This window comes from Falco punctatus (genome assembly GCF_963210335.1).
Source record: "Falco punctatus genome assembly, chromosome: 4".
Lineage (NCBI taxonomy): Eukaryota > Metazoa > Chordata > Aves > Falconiformes > Falconidae > Falco > Falco punctatus.
In genome coordinates this window covers 44,919,153-44,946,226 of record NC_137583.1, presented here as the reverse complement: position 1 = coordinate 44,946,226, position 27,074 = coordinate 44,919,153, and the positions used below count along the sequence as shown (strand labels likewise).

At 46.8% G+C, this 27,074-nt stretch overlaps 2 protein-coding genes and 1 long non-coding RNA gene across 3 annotated transcripts in view; 2 read left to right on the top strand and 1 right to left on the bottom strand.

The window, feature by feature from the left end:
* The first annotated feature begins 75 nt into the window (after positions 1-75).
* Positions 76-17,742, top strand: MAU2 (MAU2 sister chromatid cohesion factor). The gene is made up of 19 exons (XM_080384007.1): positions 76-522; positions 618-635; positions 885-950; positions 1,630-1,725; positions 3,412-3,506; positions 4,019-4,046; positions 4,517-4,672; positions 5,200-5,346; positions 5,844-5,934; positions 6,586-6,689; positions 7,721-7,798; positions 8,376-8,441; positions 8,730-8,813; positions 9,776-9,825; positions 10,070-10,147; positions 10,633-10,744; positions 11,340-11,430; positions 13,135-13,262; positions 14,713-17,742. Exons 1-19 carry the CDS (start codon positions 94-96, stop codon positions 14,785-14,787), a joined length of 1,992 nt encoding a protein of 663 aa, XP_080240133.1. The 5' UTR covers positions 76-93; the 3' UTR covers positions 14,788-17,742.
* Positions 17,743-18,795: 1,053 nt separating this feature from the next.
* LOC308062481 lies at positions 18,796-22,919 on the bottom strand. Its single transcript, XR_013927599.1, has 2 exons — positions 22,384-22,919; positions 18,796-20,503 (listed from the first exon to the last, which is right to left on the bottom strand). It is a non-coding gene; the product is annotated as an uncharacterized lncRNA (long non-coding RNA).
* A 175-nt stretch (positions 22,920-23,094) lies between these two features.
* The window catches only part of GATAD2A (GATA zinc finger domain containing 2A), a 66,897-nt gene continuing 62,917 nt past the window's right edge, over positions 23,095-27,074 (top strand). Inside the window, exon 1 of the mRNA XM_080384010.1 lies at positions 23,095-23,205. The gene's annotated coding sequence lies outside the window, so the exon portion shown is untranslated. The remainder of the gene's footprint in view (positions 23,206-27,074) is intronic.

The following is a 27,074-nucleotide window of genomic DNA, read 5'->3' as shown; positions in this document are numbered from 1 at the left end:
CGGCGGGGCGGACTCCATATCCCATCGGCCCCCGCGCGCCGCTCCTCGCCCCCGCCCCTCCCCTCCCGCCCGTGTTGTCGCGGCGGCCCTGAGATGGCGGCGGTGGCGGCGGGCGCGTCGGGCTCGGCGGCCGGCGCGGCCCCTCAGCAGCAGCCGCCACCTCAGCAGCAGCCGCAGCCGGCGGCGGGCGGCGCGGCGGGCTCCGGGGAAGCGGGCGGCGGCGGCGGCGCGGGGGCCGGTGGAGGAGGAGGTGGCGGCGGCGGTGCTGGGCCCGCGCCGGGGTCGGGGTCGGGCGGCGGCGCGGCCGGGGGGGAGTCGTGGTACCTGGCGCTGCTGGGCCTGGCCGAGCACTTCCGCACGTCCAGCCCGCCCAAGGTGCGGCTCTGCGTGCACTGCCTGCAGGCCGTGCTGCCCCGCAAGCCCCCGGCCCGCATGGAGGCCCGCACCCACCTCCAGCTCGGCTCCGTCCTCTACCACCACACCCGCAACGGTGATCAGGCCCGCGGGCACCTGGAGAAGGCGGTGAGCCCGGGGTAGGGGGCAGCCGGGCTGGGGGGGCCCTGGCAGCGGGGCCGGCCTGCGGGGGCTGCAGACTAACCCGCTGTCTTCTCTTGCAGTGGTTGATATCCCAGCAAGTATCCTTTTTCCTGGCCGCCCGGGCGAGGAGCGACGCAGCCCGGCCACCACACTCTGGCTCCGACAGCAAAACACCTCCGCAGAGAGCGCCTGGCCCTGGGGGTGGGGGCTTACCTGGTGGTTTTAATCTACTTCCATGGTTGGGGGCTGCTTTCCTAACATATATGTTCTCTTAAGGGGTTTTGGACGTCAGGCTGTTGCTAGTTTCCAGAGAGCGTTTAATATTGACTTAACTCTGCTGCTGCTAGATTCCCCAGTTTGAAGATGTTAAGTTTGAGGCAGCCAGCCTTCTGTCTGAACTGTATTGTCAGGAGGTGAGTGCACTGAGATTCCTTCAGCAATTATTGGTCGTTCTGAGGCCACAGGGCTCTTTGATTTGAGTGTCTTTGGTCTCAGAGTAGTGTATTGCTTCTAATAATAGGATTTACAAAATTTTTTGGAGGTCAGCTGTAGTGTGAAGTGTAAGCCCAAAAGACATTTTGTCTTTCCTCTTGTGAAAGTTGCTGCTGGAATTGCAACCAGGTCTTCCACAGCGAAGGAAGTTTACTTCGCCAAAGTTTCTGTAGCCCTCGTTTAGACAAAGACAGGCTAATTTGGGGGGAGGGAGGGAAGTAGGTGGTTTTCCTCAGGCTTTTGTTGTGTTCCTAGGTTATTTTTACTCTTTTTCTATGGAAAAGCCTTAGCTAGTCTTTACTTTCACTAAAGCAAATGTTTGCCTTTTCTCTCAAGTGCAGGAAAAAGCGCACATGAGGATAGTAGCCAGAGGAGTGAAAGGGCTAACGCTTCTGAACAGACTTTGAGTCAGGCATAGATGCGCGGGCCTGTGTGTTACATACTTGGCTTTGTTGCTTTTCCCGTTTTAAGTCTCCCGACCTATGAGACTTTTGAGGGGATCAAAACAGAATACAACTAGTTTAAAAGTTATTATTGCTAGTGATGAAGTTCCCAGTAGCCTGGTGTTGATGTTGACTCGGATGCACGTTTCTGTTTCAGAATTCAGTGGATACAGCAAAACCTCTGTTACGCAAAGCCATTCAGATTTCACAGCAGACTCCATACTGGCACTGTAGATTGCTTTTTCAACTTGCAGTAAGTGATTTATATTGATAGCTATGTTACTGTAGCACTGTGGCTGGGAAAAAGGGCTAGAAAATACCCATATTCTTTTTAAAAAGAGCTTGGATGTCTTCCCCTCCCCTTCCCCCCACTCCCAATCATTGCTGTTAATGGAGAGACAAGAAGAAAAGTTCATGCTATGAAATAACGTGTTGGTAGACTACAGTTTGGATCAAGGCCCGCTTTTTACCTGCTGAGGGCAGATGGGGAAGAAAGCAGGAAGGATCATCCAGTGGGCACTTGCAACATACAGCTTTAGAGGTGGGGCAAAATAAGATCCACCTTATGGCTTGCAGGAAGGGCAAATGTTCTCATAAAGCCTGCTGGAGTTAAGTTTGCCAACCTGAAGTGTTCGTTTGATTATTTTCAACCTAATTAGCATGCAGAGCAGAACTGGGAAGGGGAAAGCAGCTGGGGCAAAGACCTCCGAGCAATGTTACTCTTCCTGTTCTGTAATACGCTCCTAAGTGTGGCTACAGCTGCGCAGGTCGGGCTGTCTTTGCTTCTAGGAATAAACTGATGCATGTTGGAATTTGCGGTGTTTAACATTTGTTACAGTCTTGAACTGTGTAACTACTCTTAAAAGTGCTGATGTTCCTGAGTGATCCAGTGCGTTAGGTGGGGAGCATATCCAGGAAGTTAACTGATCAGTGGGAAGAGCAGGTTATTGCTGAAAAACTCCTCCTGTTTTTCCAGGTTATTCTCTGCTCCTAAAGAGCCTCGAGGTGTTTAACGCGAGAGTTTAGGGAGTTAATTGCTCTTTTCAGGTACTCTGCTGCCCAGAGCTAGTTAGGAAGCAATTTTATCTTTGAAGACTCTTAATAGTCACCTGTACTTGTCTTTTCCCCCTTCCTGATGAGCTTAAACAAGCAGACCAGCTTTGCTGGAAAGGAATTGCCAAGCTCCTTTGTGTAGTTTAGGAACAGTGAATTGTGGAGAGCCTTAGTTTCCCATCGATTAAAGGACAAATGTTTGCTTTGCCATGAGTTAATGCCTGAGCACTCAGAAGCAGTCTAAGCGTTTTTCTCAGTCCCTCTCTCTTAGGATCCTTTCTTGAAGTTTGACATTCTTTGCCGGTTTCTCTTCTGTGTGGTATTTCCTTTCTGGCTTTTGCTTGACCACAGAAGGCCTGTGTGTCTCATCGCTTTGATGCCTGTTCTGCTACATCTGTGTGGCTTTCTACCTGAGTTTGGTAAAGGTGCAGAAGCTGGCAGGCGGGAGGGCGTGAGAGGCACTCTGGCAGCTGTGTCATCCTCTCCCGGTCGCCTGAAACATACCTTGCGGGCTCTGCTGCTCTTGCTGGAAAACACACTGTTGTGCCGCTTACTCCAATGTAACAGTCCATGGTTATATTGGAGCTGTTGGGATCTGATCTGCACGTGATCTTCATGAATCGGAACAGCTTTGCGTGGTATGAATCTGGGCTGAGACATTTTCTTTGAGATGTTATAGACTTATTTTTTTCTTCTGGAGAATGCCAGGTGTACCTGGAAAACGTTTATAAAGTCAGGTGTGACACACATAGCAAATACCAGTTTAGCACTTGTAGTGTGTAAAGCACAGGAATGATTACATTTTTTAAAATTGCTGATTGAATTCACAAAGCAAATGCCAATATCTTACAGCCTTTTTGTGTTGTTTTTTTTTGTTTCATTTCAGCAACTACATACACTTGAAAAAGACTTAGTATCTGCATGTGACCTTCTTGGAGTAGGAGCAGAATATGCTCGGGTGGTAGGATCAGAGTATACCAGGTGAGTTCCCTGGACTTTTTTCCCTTCCCATAGGAAATATTTTGGTTTCCTCTACATTTTATTTAGTGATATTCTGGTTTTATTTAAGAGATGTGATTTCTCTGTGGGTTTTAAAGGCAGGCCGATATTTCTGAGTTTCTCCAGCTCTTTCCTTTTTCTTTTGAAAGCAATAATGCCCACCAAGACTCTGGGGAGTCTTTTTTTCAAACCAAACTTTGTCTTTATCAGCAAAAGTTTTCCCAGTAGCCTGGTTTGGCCTTAAACTGTTGTAACTGGGACTGTCCAAAGCTTGGATACAAACCTGAGAGGCTGGGATTTTGATTCCGGTGGCTAGGACTGAACTGTTCCATTTAGCTTTTAAACGTGTTTTCTGTGGCAGGTTCCCTAATGCTCTTTTGTCTGTTGTCTTTGAGGGGGAGAGTGGCAGATTTGGGTTTTGTTTTTTTTCTCAGTTATACACAGTTGTGGTTTGAGTAACTTTTTGAGTATAACATCATTTTGTTTCATTTCAGAGCACTGTTTCTGCTAAGCAAGGGGATGGTAAGTTGGATGTACTTCAAAAGAAAAATAATTTTATTAACTGGTATAATGCAAGTTACAGAGCAATAGAATGTCACTTGCCTGAATATAGGCTGCTTCTTTTCAGGTATCTTGCACAGTTATCTGTGCTTTATGTATTCTGTTTTGTTATATGAGCAAGCACAGCATTAATATATATATGGCATGAGCCTTAAGTCTGCAGAATTCTTGTGAATAGATTTGGCTTTTTTCTCCTTTCTTGATTATGACAATTTTCTGGAAGGAAAAAGGATAGCTGCAGGTTGTCACTGGAGCTTTTGTAATTAGGGATGAGAAATCTGGTCATGTGAAAAGGCTGGTGTGTTTGCAGTAAGATGTCTTTGAGTCTGTTTTTGTTACAAGTAGATCAGTGTACCTGGGGCTCTACTGTGGTTCCCCGAGTGTTTAAACTGTTTAGCACAAAAATAATGCATTTTTCTTTTAAATTATAGCTTCTTCTAATGGAACGAAAGCTGCAGGAGGTGCACCCTCTCCTTACCCTTTGTGGGCAAATAGTTGAAAACTGGCAAGGAAATCCCATCCAGAAAGAGTCATTACGCGTGTTCTTCTTAGTCCTGCAGGTCACGCATTACCTGGATGCTGGGCAGGTACATGAGTTGTGCTTGTAGTTCCCATGTGAGAACTGGGGAAGAAGAGTACTGCTTCAAAAGTAGTTAATTATTACACTGAGGTGATTTGGGGGTTTGTTTTTTTGTTGATGCTCTGCTTTTTGTTAATGAAACTTAATTTCTATAGATTTTAATCACAAATGGAATGAGGAGTGGAGAAATTACATTCCTTCTTCCTCGAGGAAAGGTTTACTGCAATAATGCTTACAACCACGGCAGCCACTCTCGCTTCCATGTACTGTTGGTGAAGATAACAGGCTTTGTGAATAATTTTGAAAAACATTTTGAGTGTCTGTTGGTTGTATGTGCAAATGTAAAGGGCTGATTGTTGTTAATCCTGGATGGGGCCTAAAGTAGTTGCTATTCTGTCATGCTAGTGTTATGATTTATGCATGAGCTAATTTCCTGAATGGGGGGATTTATTGCCTGGCAAGTTTTCCCTACTGAGTAAATGTTCAAGCATCTGGGCTGCAGGGGCTATGCCTGATGTGAATCATCGTTTGCAGGTGAAAAGTGTGAAGCCATGCCTGAAACAGCTTCAGCAGTGCATCCAGACCATCTCCACGCTGCACGACGACGAAATTCTGCCCAGCAACCCCGCTGATCTCTTTCACTGGCTGCCCAAGGAACACATGTGTGTGCTTGTCTACTTGGTGAGAAGGTTTTTGGTTGTTTTTTTTTTTTTTTTTTTTTTTTACTTAATGCGTCTTGCTAATTAATGAGGAGTTGGTTTAAAAACTGCTTGGAGCCGGCAGCGATAGATTCTGCAGACCATATGCTGCTTTACGTTGCACTGGCAGTTTAATTCTGCCACAGCATCTGTGAGACTATTGCTTTCAGTGATGTCAGTGTTTGAAGAGACTGCGCGAGAAGTTTGGAAACTGGAATGTAACTTTATTAATGTCCAAGCCAAACAGAATCAGATGAACTTGTATGAAATAGAGCTATGTTGGCTTGTTTTTACTGACAGTGACAATCGTGACTTCAAATTCTGCAACTAGTTGCCCTGTTTCTTAAATATCATGAAAATCCTAAATGATGTCAAAAGTTCGTTTAAAAAGCTGTTAGCTGAGGAGTTCTGTCAACTCCCAGGCATTTTCTCTTTGCAAAAAAATTATATCTTTGCAATCTTTCCCATGTTTTCCGGCAGGTGACAGTGATGCATTCCATGCAAGCAGGGTACCTGGAGAAGGCTCAGAAGTACACAGACAAAGCACTCATGCAGCTAGAGAAGCTAAAAAGTAAGGATAAGGGTTATAGTTTAGCCAATGCTGCAAGATTCCATTACTTGTTGCTAATTTAAATTAAAACAAATGAAATCCGCAGCAACCTTCTCACTGCAACAGCCTCCTATCAGTCTGTGTCTGCCACAGCAAAGAACTTTGCTGTTTTAAAACTGAGTTATTTTGAATACAGAAATGAAGGGTTTGGGGTTTTGACTGTAATTCAGTAAACAGAGCTGTAAATACGTGCAATTTCATGCTGCCTTTCTGATTGTCTGTATTTGGCTATCCAAGCTTTTGATTCTCTAAACCGAGTGTGTGTTCCCAAGTTTTTCCTTCAGTGGTGCTCAAACTCCCACTCCTGACAGTTCAGGCATTGTGATTTTGGTGGGGTTTGGGGGGTTTTTGGTGTTGTGTGGTTTTTTGGGTTTTTTTTAATGAAAAACAACAAACCTGTGCCATCTGTGCGTGGAGGAGGAGCTGGGCAGTATGCTGACCAGGTGGTCCAGCCAAAGCATGCTCTAGATTTCCCCAAAGGCACCTTTGTGTTGCAGTCCTGCTGAACCACCTGCACTTGAGGAAGCTGGCGAGGTGTGGGAGAGGCTGCGTGGTTAGGATGTTAATAACGTCTTAAGTAACTCAGTAAGTGAAGTTTTGTTCCCTTTTCAGTGTTGGACTGCAGTCCGATCTTGTCATCATTCCAAGTTATTTTGTTGGAACACATCATCATGTGTCGGCTTGTCACGGGACACAAAGCCACAGCATTACAGGAGGTAAAAAGGGGGTTTCGTCACTTCCCTGCTTGTGGATGTAGCAGCGGTAGCTTTGAAAACATGGGAATTTCCGTTTTGAGGAAGATACTTGGCCTCAGAAGGGGGTTGCAGTGGGGCTCAGCTGCTAACAGCTACAGTCAGGCCTGACGCTGTGCTGGATATCGCAACTCTGAAGCTGCAGAGTTAGCCTCCTTCAGTATTTCATTTAAGAACACTTCGTAGTTGCTCATGGAGTCAGTAATTGATCAGTGGCTACAACTGACACCTTCCTGATCGTACATTGCAACATGACTGTCTTTTCCCTTTCACTCTGGTTCCTGACAGAGTGGCTCTTAACTCTTAGTGTTTGTTTTGTCCAGTTCTTCTGTTTTTAAGGTTCCCTGCCTTTCTGTCCTTTCTTCCTCTTACATATTGTGTTGCGGGGGGAGGAAGAGAGGGGTGGTGTTATTTAATGCAGGAAAGAACTGTGCATTTTTTTTCCTCCATTCTCCCAGTAATTTTTAAATCCTCTTCGTCCTTCCCTTATTTATAGGACGTACTGCTGTATCATCTCAACCTCTGCTGTCAGCCTTCTCATAAGTGTACTCAGAGGGTGGGGAGAAATTTAGCCTACTAAAAGAATAGTCATAGGTTCTGGCTCATAAAACTCATCACAAGCACGTACCCTGTGGAAGCTTTTTGGTTCCAGCCCTTCTCTCACATGCCAACTCAAGTTCTGAGTGTGTCAGATCTGCGACTTGGTTTGCAGGTGGTGCCACCATATGGTGGAGCTGCTGCAAAGCAAATAATTGAAAACCAGTTCGAGTGTGCGTGTGTGCGTGTGTGTGGGAGGGAGGTGTGTGCTTGGGGCAGTGCGTGTACCTTGGCTGGGGGCAAGTGTAGCCTCCGCTTTTACCTCAGAGCACGACTTAGGGTTCCTGAACCAGTCACTGGGACTTACTGAGTGACGTGTGTGATGCAAGTACATGGGTTTAGAGCGTAAAATGAAACACAGAAAAGGTATCTTAAATCTTGTTTTTTTCCCCTAACAGATTTCACAAGTCTGTCAGCTCTGCCAGCAGTCTCCCAGACTGTTTTCTAATCACGCTGCCCAGCTGCACACTCTATTAGTAAGTGTCTGCGATTAGCAGTAAACTTTCAATGCTTTGAACAATCGTACCCGAGACTCATACTCATCACCAGTAACTAATGAGAACGTAGCGAGGCAGACAGTAAGGTTTCCTGCTGAGTAATGGGGTTTGTGTAATCGATTGCCAGCCCTGCGGTGGGGACTCGCATCCAGTGTTATCTAAACTTGTCAAAGGCTTAAATCCCTTTGTAAAATAAGTGATTTGTAGCATGATAGTAGACAAGGTAAATGCACAAGACTTAACACTGTTCATGTTTGAGACAGTTGTGGGAACTGTGTAAGGGGAAGGGTTTATGTAGCATTGCTGTTTGAGTGTTATAAGAAGAGGTTTTTCTTAAGAGAAATGGTGTGTTTTGTACAGGAACATGCTATTTTGAAGGACTTTGTGTAGAAATTGCTTATTTTTCCCGAGAGCCAAGCAAAACTGAGACTTGTTGGTTACCTTTGCTACTGCTAATACCCTAAAATTTCCATGCTTTTGTGCATGCTTTTCTTTGCACTCTCAGCTTGCTGTACTTGTGTTACACGTTACCTTAGAAATACCGTGTCTTCTACAGGGGCTCTACTGCATTTCCGTTAATTGCATGGACAATGCAGAAGCACAATTTACTACAGCACTGAGGGTAAGATTTTCTTCCCAAACTGTTTATTGTGGATGTGTTCAATGTGGAAACGGGCTTGTTGCAATTGTGTGGGTCACTGAACAGTTGAGGTTGGAAGGAAAATCAGGAGATCATCTATATTAGTTGCACTAGTTCATTTATTTCTTTTTCTGTGCTGCTCACAGTTCAGGTCAGGAGGATTTATTAATAGCAAAATACAAGGCACCAAATCTGTGATTTATATGGGGTGAGTGGATTCTGGGTTAGATGTTGAAGTACTTGACTGTGCTGTTCTCTTGTATGTTTTAGCTCACTACACATCAAGAACTGTGGGCATTTATCGTGACAAACTTAGCCAGTGTGTACATCAGGGAAGGCAACCGGCATCAAGAGGTGAGCTGGTTTCTGACTGTTCTAAAAGGCTAAACATCCTTGGAGAGAAAACCGCTTATGTGTTTGGGTTATTCTTTTTTCTGAAAATTTTTGCAAAACGGCGCCTTGTGTGGCAGCCAGGGCAACTCCTTAATCAGGGTAGTCAATTAATGGTAAAGAAGCAGCTAGGCCAGCTGCTGCTGCTGCAAACCACTGAAGCAGTGTTCTGCATTGGGCGCAGAATTCTCAACAGCACTGGGAGGGCAAGCTTCCCAACATGGAGTGGGGGGTTCACTCCATCGTCTTGGCTCATTCAACGTGCTCGTTTCAGCTTCCATCTGTTTAGGGCTTTTATTAGATGACATAAAACCTAGCGAGGTTTAACTAAACCTCCCCAAATAGGTACATGCACGTGTGTGTGCGTTGTGCTGGGAGCCGTATTGATACGAAAACGGAGCCGCGTGCGCTCTGTGATGTGTCCGATCCCTCGGTAGTCACTTTTCAGAGATGTGCTCGCAGGTTTCTTGTGCAGAGGCTGTAAATGACCTTTTTCACCAAGCACGTGGTACTTTGTTAAGCTTAGAGAGCACAAATAATAATTTAAAAAGCTGACTTTTTTTTTTTTGCTTAGTTGATTTCTGGGTTTAATTAAATAGCAAGTCTGATGCAGCATTCATTTGGGCCTTGAACAGCTCAGATAGGACAGCTAAAGATTTTCTGAGGAAATATTAATGTTCTATGAAGTCTGAGAAAGCATGTTTTATATAAAAATTGATTTTAGGATCAAGATGAGCGTGGAAACTCCTAATACTGGAATGCTTATGCCATTATCTAACCAGTACAAGTAAACTGGAGTGCGTTTGTGGTGACTTGCACCCTTCTGATTTGATGTGCACTTGCTATAAAAACACTTGCTGTCAGTACTGTGAGCCTGTATGTGTGAGAAACACTGATTATCTTTCTTTTCCCCTCCCACTTTGTAGCTTTACAGTTTATTGGAAAGGATAAATCCAGACCATAATTTTCCTGTGAGGTGAGAATTCCAGAAACTGTCTACATGCTGATGTTGCACTGGTGATGGTAATACTGGATTTGTAGCGGGCTTTTTCTAAAAAGAAACCAAAATAATCAACTTCTTTTCAAGGCAGAAGTTCTGACCATGCATTAAATATGTTTTGTTTGGAGATGTGATTATTAGGCAAATTCCTAGAAATCTGCCTGTAATGCGTGTAATCACTGCACAATGCCTAGATTTCAACGCATTGCTTTGTCCATAGCTCTCACTGTCTTCGAGCAGCTGCTTTCTACATCCGAGGTCTGTTCTCCTTCTTCCAAGGAAGATACAACGAGGCAAAGTGAGTAGAAATCAGCGCACTTGGAAGGCAGGAGGGGGGGGGGGGAAAAGGAGAAACTAAATCAAGCTTTTTAAGATAAAAATGAAAACCCCGAGGCCTTGCTTTCAAACCTGTCAGCTCTTCTCCCTGTGGATTTTGTCCACCTTCTGCTTTACTGAGGGGAAGATACCGGGAAGCTGTTGGGTTTAGACCTCTTTAATTCCAATTGCTAATAACAATATCACACCGCGTTCTTTAGTGGCACATCTGAAACAAAAGCTGTTCAAGGCAGGGCCTCTATTATAGCCATTTTTGCTAAATGAAAGGTGAGGTTTGGGATTTAAATGCTTTGTTTAAGGTCACCTGCAGCACACATTTATCCCTGGGTGCTAATATTTGCCAGTTAGATTAAGCCGGTTCTTAATGATGTTTCTTACATACTGGAGGGAAGGACTTTTTGAAACTTTATTTAAAGCTTTTTTTTTTTTTTTGCTCTGTTTTGGTAGGCGATTTTTGCGAGAGACGCTGAAAATGTCAAATGCAGAAGACTTGAATCGATTAACAGCCTGTTCTCTCGTACTCCTGGGTCATATATTCTATGTGTTAGGGAATCACAGGGTAAGCCTTCATCGTCTCTGCTGTTACCATGTAAATGTTTGACTTGTCGTTTGCCAAAGAAAATCAGGACGTTTTGTGAAATTAATCTTATTTTAAGAATGCCTGTTTATTGGTGTCCCACTAAAAGTTGGCAGCTTTACCAACTTATGTAATTCTGTAGCCGTAATTTGCATGTTTAATAACACTTCAACAAAGTAGCAGTGTTTGAAGTCTGTTCTAGAAGTGTGTTTTTCTGTAATGCCTGAAATCACTCGAAAAAAGGAGCAGAATAAAGGACAACATCATTCAACTGGATTGTTTTGGAAAGAATTGTGGGTACAAGCTCCTTAATTCTCATCATATGCCAGAGTGCATGAAATATTTATATTACCTTGCGCAAATAGACACCGTAATTCCTAGGACAGAGCAAAATTCCAGACAGCTTTTGATGTTTGGGTTATTGTCTCCTTAAGCACTTGTTAGCTAGAACAGGGCAGCAGTTAGATTTATTTTTTTTTTTGCCACAAATTTAACATCTCTGTAATGCGTGTTCACAAAGGGAGAAAATTTAAATAAATATATTATCCATTTTATTTTGATATCTGCTCTTCACCAGGAAAGTAATAATATGGTAGTACCAGCCATGCAGCTTGCAAGCAAGATACCAGATATGTCTGTGCAGCTGTGGTCTTCAGCTCTGTTGAGAGGTAAGTTAGGAAAAGGTCTTGTACTTTAAAAAACCAAAACGAACCCCAGAACGGCAAAGAGCCCATTGCTGCTAACTAGGGATTGTGTACGGGGATGCGTACTGATGCAAGCACTTGCCGAGAGATTAAATGAAAAATTGCCGGGGTTTATAAAATACCACTGGAAACGCAAGATGGTTCTTCCCATTACCGATCTGCAGCTCTGGCGCTGCTGTACATATTTCAGTTGTTTTTCTGGGGGGTGCAGGATGCTGGGGAGAGCTCCAGCATCCCCATGGGATGGGCACGAGGTGGCGGGTGGTTTCTCCTGCTGTCGCTGAGTGGCAGTTGAACTGGGGATGTTTTGGAAAGGGCTCCGGCTCACCCCCCTGCAGCATCAATTCTGCTGCTGCTCTGCTCTTCCTGGACTGCCGTTCCCATTGTAGTAAACATTTGATTAAGTTTCACTTAGGCTTTGCTTCTGTGTATGGGCTTTAATAAATATAAGAGAATATTATATCACTTTGTTCATAAATATTGTTTAATCTAATTTACACAGGCCCTGGGATGCTTTGTTCAAATATTGACTAGCTTCTTGGCAGACCATCAACGTTAATGCTGCAGTTGATTTGCTCTCACTAGAAAATGCAGCAGTAACTCTACCCTTTTTCCAAGAACTTAACCCGCAGCTTCAATTTATATTAAATTGTCATGTTTACTATGAGCGTGGTGCTCCGCGTGGAGCACAGCAGGCCAGGCTTATTTTCTGCTTTGCCGTTGCCTTTGCTACAGAACTGCTTCCAGGCAGTTGAAATAATTTCCTTATTCATTTCCAAGCGGTAGTTCCCATACAAAACGTGCCGATAGTAGACTGACGTATCTGCTGTAGATGAAACACTACCCCACGTTGGGCTGCCGTTACCTCCGGTGGTATCCACTAGGCTGGGAACGCAGAGAGGCAGTTTCGGTTCTACTTTGATTTTTCCCAAGAGTTTCCTCTGTAGAACTAATTGCCTATTCATGAAGAAAAGGTGCTTGATGAGGAGTAACAACACACAACCGTGTGTGTTCATCGATAGGAGGTGCAGCACCTTGCACCTGCCACATGTAATTTGTAGCTGAAATTGTGTGATTTGTAGTAGGTTGCCAGTCTTAAGTCTGAGCCGATACCTGTGAGTAAAACTCAGAGAAAGCAAGACGCAAGGATCAGCGTTCGGTGTCTACAAAGCAGCGGGCTTCTGGAGTTCCCCAAAAGCAAAGGATCCACCCAAAATAAAGTGGTTCTCGACCGCTGAAACCTGTGTTGCTGCATGGTGGAGCTGCAGTGAGGAACCTGGGAGCTTCCCCTGCTCCCACTAGATGGTGCTGGAAGCTAAAAAGACCGAACGCAAACTGCACGGGGAGGAGGGGGGCCCTTCCTGGCCCGAGGGGGTTCCTTCCTCCTTTTAAAGCTACTGTAATGTTATTTTTAATAGTTGGAAACTAAAATAACAGCGAATCCTGCAATGTGTGCTGCCAGTACTACTGGCAAAGGGAAGGCTTTGGGGTTCCCTTATCCCTCTGCTTCTCTCAGACGTTTTTGTTCAGAAGCGATACGGTATATCGGCCTTTTAATCCATTCAGTCATCAAAAATGGGAGCGGTCTTTCCAGATGAGAGAGCTGACGGGTGGGAAGCAAGCAGGGACAGCGATTCCGGGTGAGCATACGATGCTCTTGTCTTTCAGACTTGAACAAAGCCTGTGGAAACGCCATGGATGCACACGAGGCAGCACAGATGCATCAGAACTTCTCACAACAGCTCCTCCAGGACCACATCGAAGCGTGCAGTCTTCCAGAACACAATCTAATCACGGTAAGCAATCTTCACCTGGCAGTTAGGAGCGGTTTTGAGGCAAAACGATGTGCTTTGCTTTGCTTTACTATTCCTTTCTTTCTGTTGAGCACGCTTCCCAATAAGTTGCCAAAATTTAGTCTGCTTCTTAGTATTTAAACTGGACTGATAATAGGAAGAGGAAATGTGACTTGACTGGCTAATTTTTTATGAAGGTTATTAGGTGGGTATAGTCTTTGCTTCTTAGAAGCGTTCTCTTGGTACAACAGAACTTAGAATTCTTTAAGATCTTTGGTAGTGGGTAGCTGCTTCCTTTTGCTGACAACTACTGGTTTTGAAAGAAACTTACTATATTCTCAGGTTTCATTTTAACGTTTTAAGTCATCCAGCCTGCCTTGTTCTGGGCAACGCTGTTGTACGCTGCTAGAAGTGCAGTTTCTACTGATAGTTTAGCATTCCTGCATTGTTGGTTTCCAGTCAATACACCATTTGATGTCTGCGTAGCCATTGCCTTGAAGTGCAACTTTCTTGGGACTTCAAATAGTGTTGTCCTTCCCGTCAGAAACATTTGTATAACACTGTTTTAGAAATACAGAACGCTTTCCTAAGCTGCAGCTCGGCAAAGGCGCAAGAGTTTACTGCTCTGGACTGAAATGTCCAAATGGGAATGTGAGATGTGAAGAACTTGACATCTTTTTCTCAACATTCCCTTTTGGGGAGAAGAAAGGGGGGAAAAGCCAATAGGAAGATGCTGTTTTCTGGCTTTGCTTGCAAAAGGATCCTGAGGCTTGTGAGAATGAAAGTGTGGGTGACGCAGCCCATGTAGAGAGACCCCCCAGGCAGGTGTCTGCCCCCATCCAGGAGCACAGCCCAGGCATGGAGCCACGAGCCGGTGCTCCAGCCTCCCCACCAGTGCTTGCCACCGCTGGCTTGTGCATAATCTGTGCTGGTTAATAATCTGGAGGGGGAAGAGGATTGAGAAACAAATCCTAAACCTGCCCATTTTAGAAAATTTTTACTAACGTGAGGAGGAAAATATTATAGTAATGACATGAGTGAGGACCGGAGGCTTTACTTGCTCTGGAAGTACTGTGGCTGCAGTGTGTAATGGGCGCAAAGACATCAAGAGTTGGGTTCCCTTATTCCTGCAAATGATGGTTTTCTGCGTTTGGAGGGTCAGATGTTGCCTGTGAGAGCAGGAAATGCTCTCACTTGCCGCTGACCCTGGATTCAGGATGGGAGTTTGGAATGCCAGGCACGTGGAGTGGCTTGGAAAGAAATACCGTTCAAGGGACTGAAGCTCCCCACATATAAAACGAAGTCAAACCTGATACGCAACTTCTGGTGATGAAATCTTTAATTATCCCAAGGGTAGTGAAGGTGGGAAGGGTGAGCTCCTTCCCCTGGCCTTGCTGCTGTCCCCCCCCCAGGCAGCGGCTGTAGGATTTTCATGCTGTTTGTTATCTTTCAGTGGACAGATGGACCACCTCCTGTACAGTTCCAGGCACAGAACGGACCCACCACCAGCCTGGCCAGTCTCCTGTGAAACAGAATAACTATCAGGACAGTGTGTTTAAAAAAAGAAAGAAAAGAAAAAAAAATGCCAAAAAAAGGAGAGAAAAAAATATCCATGCGTAATCTTTTCTTCAAAGAGAAGGCAGCAAATTCCTCTTCTAGTGAGGGCCTTGTAGGAAACAGATTGCATAAAGACAACGTACATTTCATAGACTTGCAAAGTGAGAAGGGCATTTTAAGCTGCTTTTACATACGTGTGTGAATATACAGCTAGTGTGTATATACCTACTGGTTTTAATCTGCTTTCCTGAGAATTAAGGTTTAGTCCAAAGGACACTTGTTCCTTAAATTGTTAGATACCTACTTTTTAAAAATTGTCACAGGAAATGGACTCACACAGTTTTAAATACCAATTGTACTCTAAATATTTAAACCTTCCCTGGAGTATGATGCATGCCAGTTTTAATGTTTTCTGCGCCCTTCCCGCTCCTGGGAATAATTGGATTAAATCAAGCTTGATTGTAGGGTGCCCTAAAGTTCTCAGCTGAGTTTCTGAGGCAATATTCTTCTCATTGCATGCAAGTCGTTGCTGGTGCCGTTTGTAGCCTTGCAGTGAAGGTAAGGATGAGACTGGAGTGCCGGCGGGCAGGGTGTTCGCAGCTGGGGGCTGCGTTTGCGTCCTCGGGGTGGACTCCAGGCAGAGCTCCAGACTTGCGCCGCGATCAGAGGAGCAGGTTCCACGTCCTGGATTCACGAGGGTGTGACGATGTGCCACCACTTTGTCCCTGTGGGGGTCTGTTGTCTCCCTGCATTGATGGCGGGTCCCGCACGGGGTAAGGCAGAACCACAGCTCTCTCCATCTCTGCTGCTTTGTCGTGATTTGTACGAAAGTCCTTGTCCTCCCGTCTAGTCCCTCCGTTGGCCGAGCAACTGGGAAACGGCAGTTTGCATCTTTACTGCAGCCTCAGCAGGGGAAGGCAGTGTCCGTGCCTTAACGACTTTTACAAGTCCGAGCTAAACTAGGTGGTGAAAACCCAGCTCCGGTGTAAGCCAGAGGCTTATGAGAAAAGCTAAATTGCAGTATTGCCCTTGGCAAACACGTAACGCTTCCCAACTTCTCTGTGTTAGCTTTCCGCTGTGAATTCTCACTGCATTTGCCTGTGCCTCTGCAGCCCTCTCAAAACAGGAGAAACGAGGCCCAGGTTTCTCCTGCAGAAAGCAGTATGAGAGATGTTAATTCCATGAAGCATCAGCAGCTTTATAGCAAGGATCTGTGCCAGTCCGTCGCAGCGCCATGTAAACTTGCAAGGCTCGTTGGGCTGAATAAAGGTGTTTTTCTCTCTTGGTAGCTCTGCATATTTATCTACCAACTTAAAATGGGGAGGGAAGAGGAATCTGACAGGAAAACTACTTGTGCAGGGCTTTCTGTGATCGCTTCTTTCTCTGAGGGAGGAAGGGAATATTGTAGAGGAAGTATTTGATCCCCTTGAACCTTCGGACTTTTTATTGTAGAAGGAATACTGTGAAATCCGTTGTTAGTCACAGAAGGGTTTGGGTTGGAAGGGACCTTAAAGATCCTCTAGTCCTGTCCCACTGGTCATTCTTTTTCCAAGTCTTGTCCCCTGTCTAGCAACAGCTCACAGAGCCACTTGCTTTTTGTAATTCACACACCTCACTTTCTACCACTGAATGACCTTAAGGGGACAAGTGCTCTTCCAATTACCAAAATGTGATTTGATTTTTTTTTTTTTATTAGACATGGGATCCTGTTCTCAGATGTCTGCTCTTGGAGAAGCCATATATATTTTAGGCCTTGTTAAGTCTCCAGCAGGGAAAACCTGACCTCAATATTGGTATAAGGAGAGTCTTCTTATTGGAATTGCAAGGAAAATATTCAGTGCTGTTTAACGTCTCCTTTAGAAGTCAAAAAATAGGAAAGAAAGTTGTGAGTTGGCACAGAGGTTATTTGGAGGTACCAAGTACCAGCATCCAGGCAGGGTGGACCCTGTTCAGCATCGCTTGCTCATAGTGTCCTGTGCTTGCCCGCGGTGCCCTGGCAGGCTGTGAGCGGCAGAGCTGACGGCCGGCCTGATGCGGCGTTCCTGTGGAAGCTGCCTGGCTCGGAGCACCGGAGCAGGAGCCCATGTCTGTGCCAGTGCCGCAGTGGCACCGTGAGGAGCGGGGTTCACGCTTGCTCCGCTTGGCCCGAGGCAGCCTGGCTGTGCTCAGGTGCCTGCCAGAGACAGCCCAACTTTGTAGGCTCAACAGCTGTCAAGTGCTTGGATTCTGGTCAGGAATGATTGGGGAAATCCTGCCTTGGGAATATTGATATCCCATGGAGTATTTTTAAGGTTCCCCGCCCCCCCCCCCCCTTTTTTTTTTTTTTTTTTTTTTTTTTTTATGGGAAGCAGTAACTCTCTTTGGCTGTCCCCTCCTTAAGTCACTGAGTTGCAAGAACTCAGGACCTGTTTTTAAGAGCCTGAATGCAGCAGCTGTTTCCGTGATGGTGCTGTTGGCAGCTGAGGCATGACTAGGAACTGAGAAATGTCATAGAAGCACGGAATGGTTTGGGTTGGAAAGGCCCTTAAAGACCATCTAGTCCCAGACTCTGCCATGGGCAGGGACACCTCCCGCTAGCCTAGGTTGCTCCCAGCCCCATCCAGCCTGACCTTTGGCACTTCCAGGGACTGGACAGCCTGTGCCAGCGCCTTGCCACCCTCACAGTGAAGAATTTCTTCCCAATATCCAAATCTTTCACCTTAAAATCATTTCCCCTTGTCCCATCACTAGATGTACTTCAAAGCTGCTAGAGTCCTATCGAGGTAATCCAGTCATTCTCTCTTTTTTGTGTGTGTGTCTTCTATCATTCAATCTGAGGCAGTTATTTAACTGACTACGTGCCCATCACAGCTATAATAAACTATTTTAAATATTGGCCAAAAAAAAGCGTTGCTTCCATTAAAAAAAACAAACAAACAAAAACACACTCTAGAGAGCTGTGGTTTGGGCTGAATTTAAGAAGAGCATTTTGCAGCAAGCGAGATGTCCACTGGTGCCTGTTCAGCTCCTGACCTTCTCTTGCTGCTCAGGGAGACCTGTGGGGCAGGAGAGTGATGTGCGGTGGCAGTTCCCCGGCTGCTTGCCGGTCCCCGTGTGCGGAGCAGCCTGCTTTGCAGCTCACGTCCCTTTTTGGGAGGGAAGGAAGTACTTGAGGGAAAGGCTGCCCGCTTGCTTCTGATGTATGTGCGCTCAGGTTTTGAATGGGAAGCATTTGCTAAATGTGGGAGCTGAACTTGAAATGTCAGGAGGAACAGCCTGGGGTTTCCTTGTCTGGGACAAACCAGCCTCACCTTGGCTGCGCTCACCCCCAGCCCCGTGGAGTCCAGAACACTGCTCCACTTCCAGAGTCCTCTTCCCATCACAGAATTTCACAAATCATGTAAATTTGAAAATAACTGGGTGATTTTCTATCTCTAAAAATTCAATGTACATTTGTTACAATGTACAGTGCTTTTTAATTACACTTGTATATTAAATTATTTAATAGTTTTTGCTTTTCAGTATCTTTTGTATGTAGCAGAGATTAAAACAAGGACCTCATAACTGAAGTTCTTCCTAATTTTTGAATGCGTATGTAAAGTTGAACAGAAAACTAGAAGTTTACAGTTTACAAACAATGTTCTGTTAAGTGCTTGGTCTGTCTAACTTGATTTGAACAACATATTTCTAACTTTTTTTGTCCAAACATTTAATTCTCTATAGAAACAACATGAAGTCTTTTATGAACTTCTAAAAAAATTATTCTTCTAAAGATGTAATTTAGAGAACTGTACAGTTTTTTCTCTAGTATTTTTAAATGAGTAGCAAGAACTTACACAGAAGCATCTAATCACTGTTTTGTAGATAGTGTAAAAACTTATATATGTATAGAGAATGCAGTCTGAAGAAGTGTTTGCCTGTTGTATTTCATTTCCTACAGTACGACCATCAGAAAGGCCCGTGCACACATGAAATCTAGATCAATCTGGTGGCTAGGGAATTTAAAAAAAAAAAAAAATCATGACCTGCATTCCCCATCATCCCATACATGCACTCACTGTGACAGCACGAGCAAAAATTGACATTGATAAAATGTTAGGGCCTTAAGTTGCTATGCTGCCTGTGGACACACGGAGTTCAGCACAATGGATTCCGTGCTACTTTACTGCTTTAATTTTATTGAGTTTTCCCAAATTCTCCAGAACATAAAATTACGAGAGGAGTTCAGTAATGTCCTGCTTTACTCTAGAGATTACTGACCTCCCTGAATCACGCTGAATTAGATCAGTTGCCATGATGTACGGCGGCTCTTGCCACGGTGGCAAGGAGTGAGTGAGAAGGAAATCGTGTCGGTAGTTTAGGCTGTACAGAACACTTGGAGAAATCAGGATGAAAGAACACCTGTCTGTGCTCTTCTACTGTCTGTCTTAGCAAGTGTATTTAATTGTTTCCTGCAGTGAACCTTTAAATGTTATGTCAGGTTTGTACAATGTATTGTTCAGTGTTTGTAGTTCTACGTAAGTAGCAGGATGTGTACCTTCTGCCAGTGCTCCTTCCTGAAGCTGTAAATACAGTAACTCCTGTAATGAGACGGAATCAGGGGCATTTCTTTGTTGCCTTTGTTTTCCGCTTGTTTTCTATATTAGAAGAATTTTTAAATAAAGTTTAATTTTACTTCTTCTAGCAGTTTGTAGAATACTAATTCCTTCGGTTGATCCGCAGGTAATCCTGCCTACAAGGACGCATTTTAGGTGGCGACAGTGACTTACCCCATCCATTTAAGGCCCCATTTTGGTGGTGGGGCAGGAGGGCAGGGAGCCAGGGCCGGTGTGGTGCGTGCTCGTTGGCACATGAAAAGACTGCCAGGGGGCGCCGGGGGTGGAGGGGGCACGTGGGGAACGGGGATAGATCATCGCTGCTGTGCCTGCGGTCAGGCCGAGGGCTCCTGCCTGCAACGTGAACCGGAATTTCCTGCTTGAAATGTCCACCTGGCTGCTCACCTTAGCACGCTGAGGGTGCTGTGAGCCTGCTCCAGAGACAGCTGGAACCCTGCAGGTGTCTGGGATAAAACAAAGACTTTTGTGGACTGGTCAAATACCTGGAGTTTTTCTTATTGGGTCTAGGACAGAAGGGTTTTTTGCTGCAGCTGTGCAGTCAAGAAGGATGCTGGCTATACTTGATCTTCACAAATGGGATCTGGGTTAATGGAAGATTGCTTTTTGTGTCTTTTATCCCAAAATTTTCTAGCGGGGCTTTTTAAGTTTTTAAGCTTAAATTTAAAAGGAAGAAGAAAACTGCCAAATTAATTTGTCCGCAAGTAAAACTTTGAAGAAACTAAAAATGTTAAGACTTAACTGCAGACTGTCCCTTTCCAAAACGTCATCAGAGTTGCTAAGCTAGTCCCTTGAATTTCATCATAGAAGCCGAGTAGGTTCTGTTCCAACAAGTTACTCGCTACATGAGAATTTTAACCGAAATGGCGGCTCCCTTCCTGCCTAAAGTAAGACTCGGCTATGCTGGCGCTCCAGTCTCCTTACCCTGGTTATCCACAGTTCCTTCCTCAGAAAAAATGTGGCATAAACTGAGCTCTCATCACCTCCTCTCTGTCCTGTGGTGTTTGTCTGCTGTCGGGGCTGACTCTGGCATCTCCTCCAAAGCAGGTCCTCACAGAGAATGTACCTAGTGGCAAAACTCCATGTGAAATGCATCTAAAATACATTAGCAAGAGGTACAAAAGCTTGGTACTTGCCTCACAGAGCTGGAGACGCACCCAGAGTGGATCATCTTTACATTTTACTATGTAGAGGCTTGAGCTGACAAAGCAAAAGATGCCAGCCTGCTGCACAAGTGACTTTAAGTTTTCTTTTGCCAGGTTATTTGCCTTACTTCACATCAACACTTAGTTTGAAACGTGAAAGAGAAAAGACATCTTCCAACATTTGCTAGGACTACTCGATACTGCCTCTGCAGATGGCAAAGCTTGCTAGCACCTCAGTAAAATTCTGGGCAACCAGGATGAGAAAAAAAGTTGTTGAAGATATTTCTGGAAATAACTTTACCTAGCTTCTAGGTAATAAAATGCATCTTGTGCTAGACCTGTTTTGAAACTCTCCTGATGACACGGCAAGTGAAGCAGGTTGAGATGCACGCATCTGTGTGTGTTTCTGCGTGGATTAAAGCATCACTTCAGAAGGATCGAGCCCTTAGTAGTTAACCATAAAGTTTTGAATGGCCTGAGGCAAAGCCAGTGGCTTTTAGTGCTTTGGGAGAAGTCGTTAACCAGCATAACAACTGGTTGTAAGCCATGCTAATAACCCTGAGTTACTTGTAGCTAAAATTGTCTTGTACAAAGGGTGGAGGAAGGTACTTGATAACCAGAGAACTTGTGCTCAGTCTTAAAAAGAATATGGAGCACAAAATGGTTAAGAAAACCCATGCATCTTTAGAGTGGAAAGTGGCTATGAAAAGTTGAGTATGTCAGAACTTTCCTGATCACAGGCTGGACACGGTCTGGGAGCTGGCGTGCTGGAGCGGGAGGGATGAGGCCTGCATTCTAGCTTTGCTTCTCCTGCTCTTTTCTTGCAAAGGCCTCGATTACGTGCTTTCTGACTTCCCTAGTAAAGTGGGAAGCACACAGATTTATGCTTATTAACAATTATGAATGAAAATAATGAGTATTATCTTTCACTCTTTTGAAACAAGCACCTAAAAAGCCTGATATGAAGCTACATCTAATCCTATAATAAGCTGCACGTGGAAAATAACTGATGAAAGACTGGCGCTGGCATTATAAAGTGCAGTTCCCGTCACTTTATTTACCCTCGATTATAAACTTGCTTCACCCAAGATTTCTTTTTCCTTCTAAGAACAAGCTCACTCGCAGGTGCCTAAAAATGCTGAATAAGAAGTCCTGAGGCTTATGTCAGAGACAGCGAGGGCAGGTTGCAAGCTGGCAGCTCACAAGACATTTTTTGGGATGAATACACTTGTTCAGGGAGTCTCACAGGGCAAGTTAAATTTATTAATTCCTTTGTTCCCGCTTCCACGCATTGGCTTCACCAGGTGGGTTGAGATGATCCCCCCGCCCCCGGCGCTGATGCCAAGACCCCGAGGGTGGCCAGGGCTGCCCGCAGCAGAAGGGTTAACGTCCCCTGGCCCGCTCCTGCGGAGGGTCGGTACCAGGGCCCGGCGGAGGTGTGGCCGCTGGCGCGGAAGCGTCTGCGCACCCCTGACCCAGATCGGCTGAGGAAGCGGGGATGAGTCACCGCAACCGCGGCCTCTCCCGCGGGCGGCGCGGCCCCCGACCGGCTTGCCGGGGCTTGCCGCCGGCCCCGGTGCCTGCCCCCCTTGGCCAGCTCAGGGCCCTGTCCCCGGCCGCGGAGCCCCCGGCCAGCCCAGCCCCCAGCCGCGGAGCCCCCGGAGAGGCGCGGCCCGCCTGCCCCCTTCCTCTCCGCCCCACGGAATGGGCGACCCCGCTACCGGCCCCTATCTGAGGCCCCACGCCGGCCTGCGCGGGCCGGATAAGGGCCGCCCGGGACCTCTCAGCGCGGCCGGCGGCTCCGGCCCCTCCCCGCGGGCAGCGCATCACCTCAGTCGGCCTCGGCGCGGTGCCGGCCCCGGGGAGGGGGGGAGGGGGGGGCCGGCCCCGCCGCGGAGCCCGGGTCGTGGGGGGGTGGCCGAGCCCCGCTCCTCACAGCGCAGCGCGACCGCCGGCCACGCCCCCCCGCGCGCTGCTCCGCGGATTGGCCTTCGTTCTCCCACCTACCCAGGACCGCGGAGGGTTCATTGGCAAGCCCACCCGTCAATCAATAGGCCGCCCCGCCTCTTTTCCTCACCGCTTAGTAAGGGGGCGGGCCAAAGGCGGGCTCTGGCTGCCATTGGCTAGTGGGGCGGGAAACCCCAGCTTTTCATTGGGCGGCGCGGTCATCCGTACTTCGTTTTAAAAAAAAAAAATAAAAACCCACACGACACACACCCCTCAAAAAAATAATAAAAAAAAAAAATGAAAAGCCCCGCGCAGGCGGCGCGGCCCGCACAGCCCCGGAGGCCCGGGCGGGAGGCGGGGCGAGGCGAGCGGAGGGGCAAGTTTACCCAAATCTGCCTAGCAACCGGGGTGGGCGGGAAAGGCGTCCCCGGGAGGTGACGGTTGGTGGCGCGCGCGCCACCCCGGGAGTCCCGCGCCGCCGGCAGCGCGCGGAGCGGCACGAAGGGGGGGGGCGGGGGGGGAAGGAGGGAGGGAGCCCGGCGCGAGGCGGGTCTCCCTGCGCGCGCAGCCCCCTCCTCCCTCCCTCCCTCCCTCCCGCCTCCTGTCAGTGGCCACCTGAGGGAGCCGCCTCCCCTCCCCCCACGGCCCCAGTCCGGCCCGGGCCCCGCTGAGGAGGAGGAGGCGGCTCTGAGGGGGCTGAGGAGAGTGAGTGACATCGCCACCCCCCGCAGCCCCTGGGGACCTGGTGGTGGGGAGGGGGGGGCCCGCTCGGGGAGAGGGGGTGGGGGGGAGCACACCCCGAGGGGGCGAGGGGCTGAGGGGAAAGGGGCGAGTGAGGAGGTGGGGGGGAGGGGAGGGGAGAGGCGGGAGGGGGGGGCTGTGGGGCGGGGGTCGCTGCGCTGGGGGGTGTCGCGGAGCGGTGGGTGGGTGTGTGTGTGGGGTGCTGTGGGGCACGGCTGCCCCCCGGGGTGCGGGGTGTGGGCGCCCCGCGGGCGGCGGGGACGGGGCGGCAGGGCCCGGGCACGGCGGGGGAGGGGAAGGCCCGGAGGGACGCTGGGGAATTGGCCTGAGGAAGACCGGGCCTGGGAGGAGCGCTCACAAACCGGGGGGGGGAGGGGAGGGGGGGGGGGAGAGGAAAAAAAAGGGGGGGGGGGGCTGGGGAAGTACCAGCGGAGGGTGGGCAAGGCTGAGGGGGTGCCAGGGAGGAGCGAAGAGTGCATCCTGGGAGTTGCCCGATAGGCACAGCTACCAGAGCATGTCAGCAAAGCCAGATGATTAGTCCCAGAGACTTGGGAAGGCGGGGGAGGGGAAGTGGGGGAGGGGAGGGAACTACCGATGCTAAAGATGGGGCATCCGGGAAAAAACTTGGGGCCACCGGGCCGGGCTGGGTGTAGCCAGCCGCGGAGCAAGCGGGGAAGGGGGCATGGAGGGGAGAGCCGGCGGCTGCAGAGGGAAGGGTGCTGCTAGGAGCAGGGGGCAGCTTTTTTAGTAACGAAGGTACCAGGACTCCTGAGAGAAGCCTCAGTGGTGCGTGCTTCGGGGGGAACAAGACGTCCACTGCAAGAGAAAGTGGCACTCCAGAAATGGACAAAGTTCTGCCACGGGGCAGCAAAAATCGAGGGGTCTTGCCCTGGATGAGGCGGCCCTGGGAAGAAAGGGTGAATGCAGGCAGGGTGAGGCCACTTACGGAGGGGACCTGCTAAGCAGGAACAAAAAAACTGGTTGCTTGCTGGAGAGTGCCAGATGGGTTGAATTCACGACAGGACTTAAGATGGAGGTGTTTTGTGGGGCTGATGCCAAAGAGGAGTCCTTATACCCCCTGTGTCTAGATGAGTGAAGGCTATGTGTGCAAAGAGTGAGAACCAGGCTCATTTTCACAAATTTGAAAACACCACTATTGCGTTTGCCTCGATCGCTTTCTTTTTTTGGCAGCGTTTTATCTCTGTACTACTTGGGGAGGGGGGGATTTAGTTTGTACGCAAGACAAACTCTATTCAAAATAAAGTTATATCCTGTCTGTGGTCTGCCACCTTCTCCTCACCCCCAGCTATCTGCCATGTTTCACAGAACGTATCTAGAAGGCTTCTTAAAAATCTAATTCATTATTAATTTTCTATCTATCTTCCACTTTTTTCCCCCATCTTCGTGATAAGCGTGGTGAAAAGCTAGAGAGAGAGTACGAGGGAGTATATGTACGAGCCATGTGCGCTGTGGCAGTTGCTATAGGTTAAAGAATATTACCAGCTGAAGTACTTAGAAGTAACCTAACTTCACAAATTTTGGCTCCTCACAGCATTTTAGGAGCAAATTCCAAACAAGAAAAAAGTGTAAGGGAAGAAAAAGCTTTTCTTCCTGCTCTTAACTTAAGAAGGACCCTTAAATATAACTCCTAAACAACTTAGAAATTGGTGGTACAAATACTTATTTGAATTCACTGATCACGAAGCACTATGGAGTACAAAGAAAACTGTGAAATGCTTCAGTATTTTTCATGACTGCACCGAGCGCTAATTTTTAAGAAAGAAAACACATATTTTCAGTGGACAGTCTTCTTTTAAGCTGTAGATTGGGCTTCTAATCTCTGTGTCAGTGGTACAGATGACTTCTTTTTTTCAGACCTTCTCAAGAGTTTAATGACACATCTTACATGAGCCTGAGTATGCATACTGTTCAGACAGTGACTAACTTTTCCAGAGAGTAAAACAGATGATGTTCTCACACAAATGTACCTGCAATTACGTCTGTACCAGTGGTCCCTAAATCCTGCTGTTTAGTGGGCTACTATCTGAAGCAAGCAAAGTGCTGCAGGCTGTTTCACGTCTCCCACTTGGCTTCATTTTAAACATCTTAATTTCCTGTTGCCATGAGCAATTTCAGAGGGTCTTGCAGGAAGAAACTTGTCCATAAGCAAGGAGTTGGGGACTACAAATAACAACGTTTTGTTTAAAAAAGTACACAAGCACAAGCACACTAGCTTTGCTTTTGAAAGCTACTTGAAGAATGTGAATTAGCTTTCACCCAAAGTTAATTACCCAGTTTCCATCATGACGGTCTGAGTGCTTCAAGCGTTGTACATAAGAGGCAGAATCACTGAAAGTTAGCCTCCTTATTGCAGCAAAAAATAAAAGGCCATTGCTAGTTTTAGGTATAACTGAATGTTCTGTATGCCCATAAGACTTGAGCAGTCTGGGCCAAAGGGACGTGAACCGATTTCTACCCCGATATCTTCAGCTTGAATTCAGAGTCTGCTGAGTCTCTAGGGCAACCGGCATGTGTGTTGTCTCAGTTTCCAAAAGGCAGGCAGGGATTTTAAAAGTAATGGTGGAATTCCGATGGTTGCAGCCACATTTTTAGAAGCACTCCTGAGGGGGAACAGGAGAGAGAACCCTAAAATGTTTCTTAGTAGTAGTGTAATGCTGTGGAGTGAAGACTTGGAGGTTTTTTACTGCTAAGGGCAGAGTGAACTGGAACAGTGAATTACAGACTGAGAGTTTTCAAAACTTTTGGACCACTTGCATCCCTGGACATACATGTTTCCACTTGAGGAACTGTGCAGTACCAGTGGGCTACTACCATAGTCTGAAATATCTATGTGGTGTTCTTGCTTAGAGAAAAAACTCTTCAGGAAGATATGTGGAAAGTATTTACCTACTCTGGCTTGCCGGTCGTGCCCTCCGTTCCTTGCAGAGTGCTGGGGTTTGATCTCATCCTCGTTTCTGGGCTGGCTCAGAGCATCTAGTTTCACAATTTTGGTGCGCAACCAAAAATATCAATGGATGTTGCAGCCAAAGAACAACAGGAGAAGACATACTATAAGAATACCCCTTTTGCTGACTAATTCCCTTTTCTTTGGAGCGAGGTGGCATGCTCATTTTTGGAATCCTTACTGCTGCCGTTAGTAGCCCAGGTCTGAAAACTGAAGGCATTTGAGCTGCCACACTATGCACGTACGGTAGGCTGGCTGTTGAAGAGCATCTGAGAGTACCTCCAGAGGCCAGCGGTCTTACCTGTTTGTTTGGTTACGTATAGAAATGCCAGAAGTTACTTTCAGAATAGGATAATAAATATTTTTACCCAAGTAAAATAAATCACATTGACCAAATCTGTTGACCCATCTTAATCACAGAAGAAAATACTACTCTCTGGGCATTCAGCGAAGTTAGAGGAGAAAGCTTAAAAATCAGTATGCAGAGGAGGACAAGAATCACTACTGTATGACTGATTCCTCCCTGCCTTTTCACTTCAGTCATTACTTTTAAGCAAATAGTTTTCTAGATTTGCAAAATAAGCAAATTAATGCTAGTTGTGACGATACACTGTGGAAAACAGTTTCTCTCGAAACGGGTACATGAACATACTGTCGCCATGTATGAGCTATTGTGTCTTTATCATAGCTTCATTTTACAACAGGTTCCTTATGTCAGCCGTGACATCAGTTCACCCTTTAGCTCCCGTGGCTTAGGACAGATCTGTTCCTTGCTGCAAGTGAATAATCAGGGTGTTAGTGCCAAGCTGAAATGCCGGAACAATACCTGCAGTGTTTGCTTTTCGGTTGCCTGGCATAGTAAACCAAT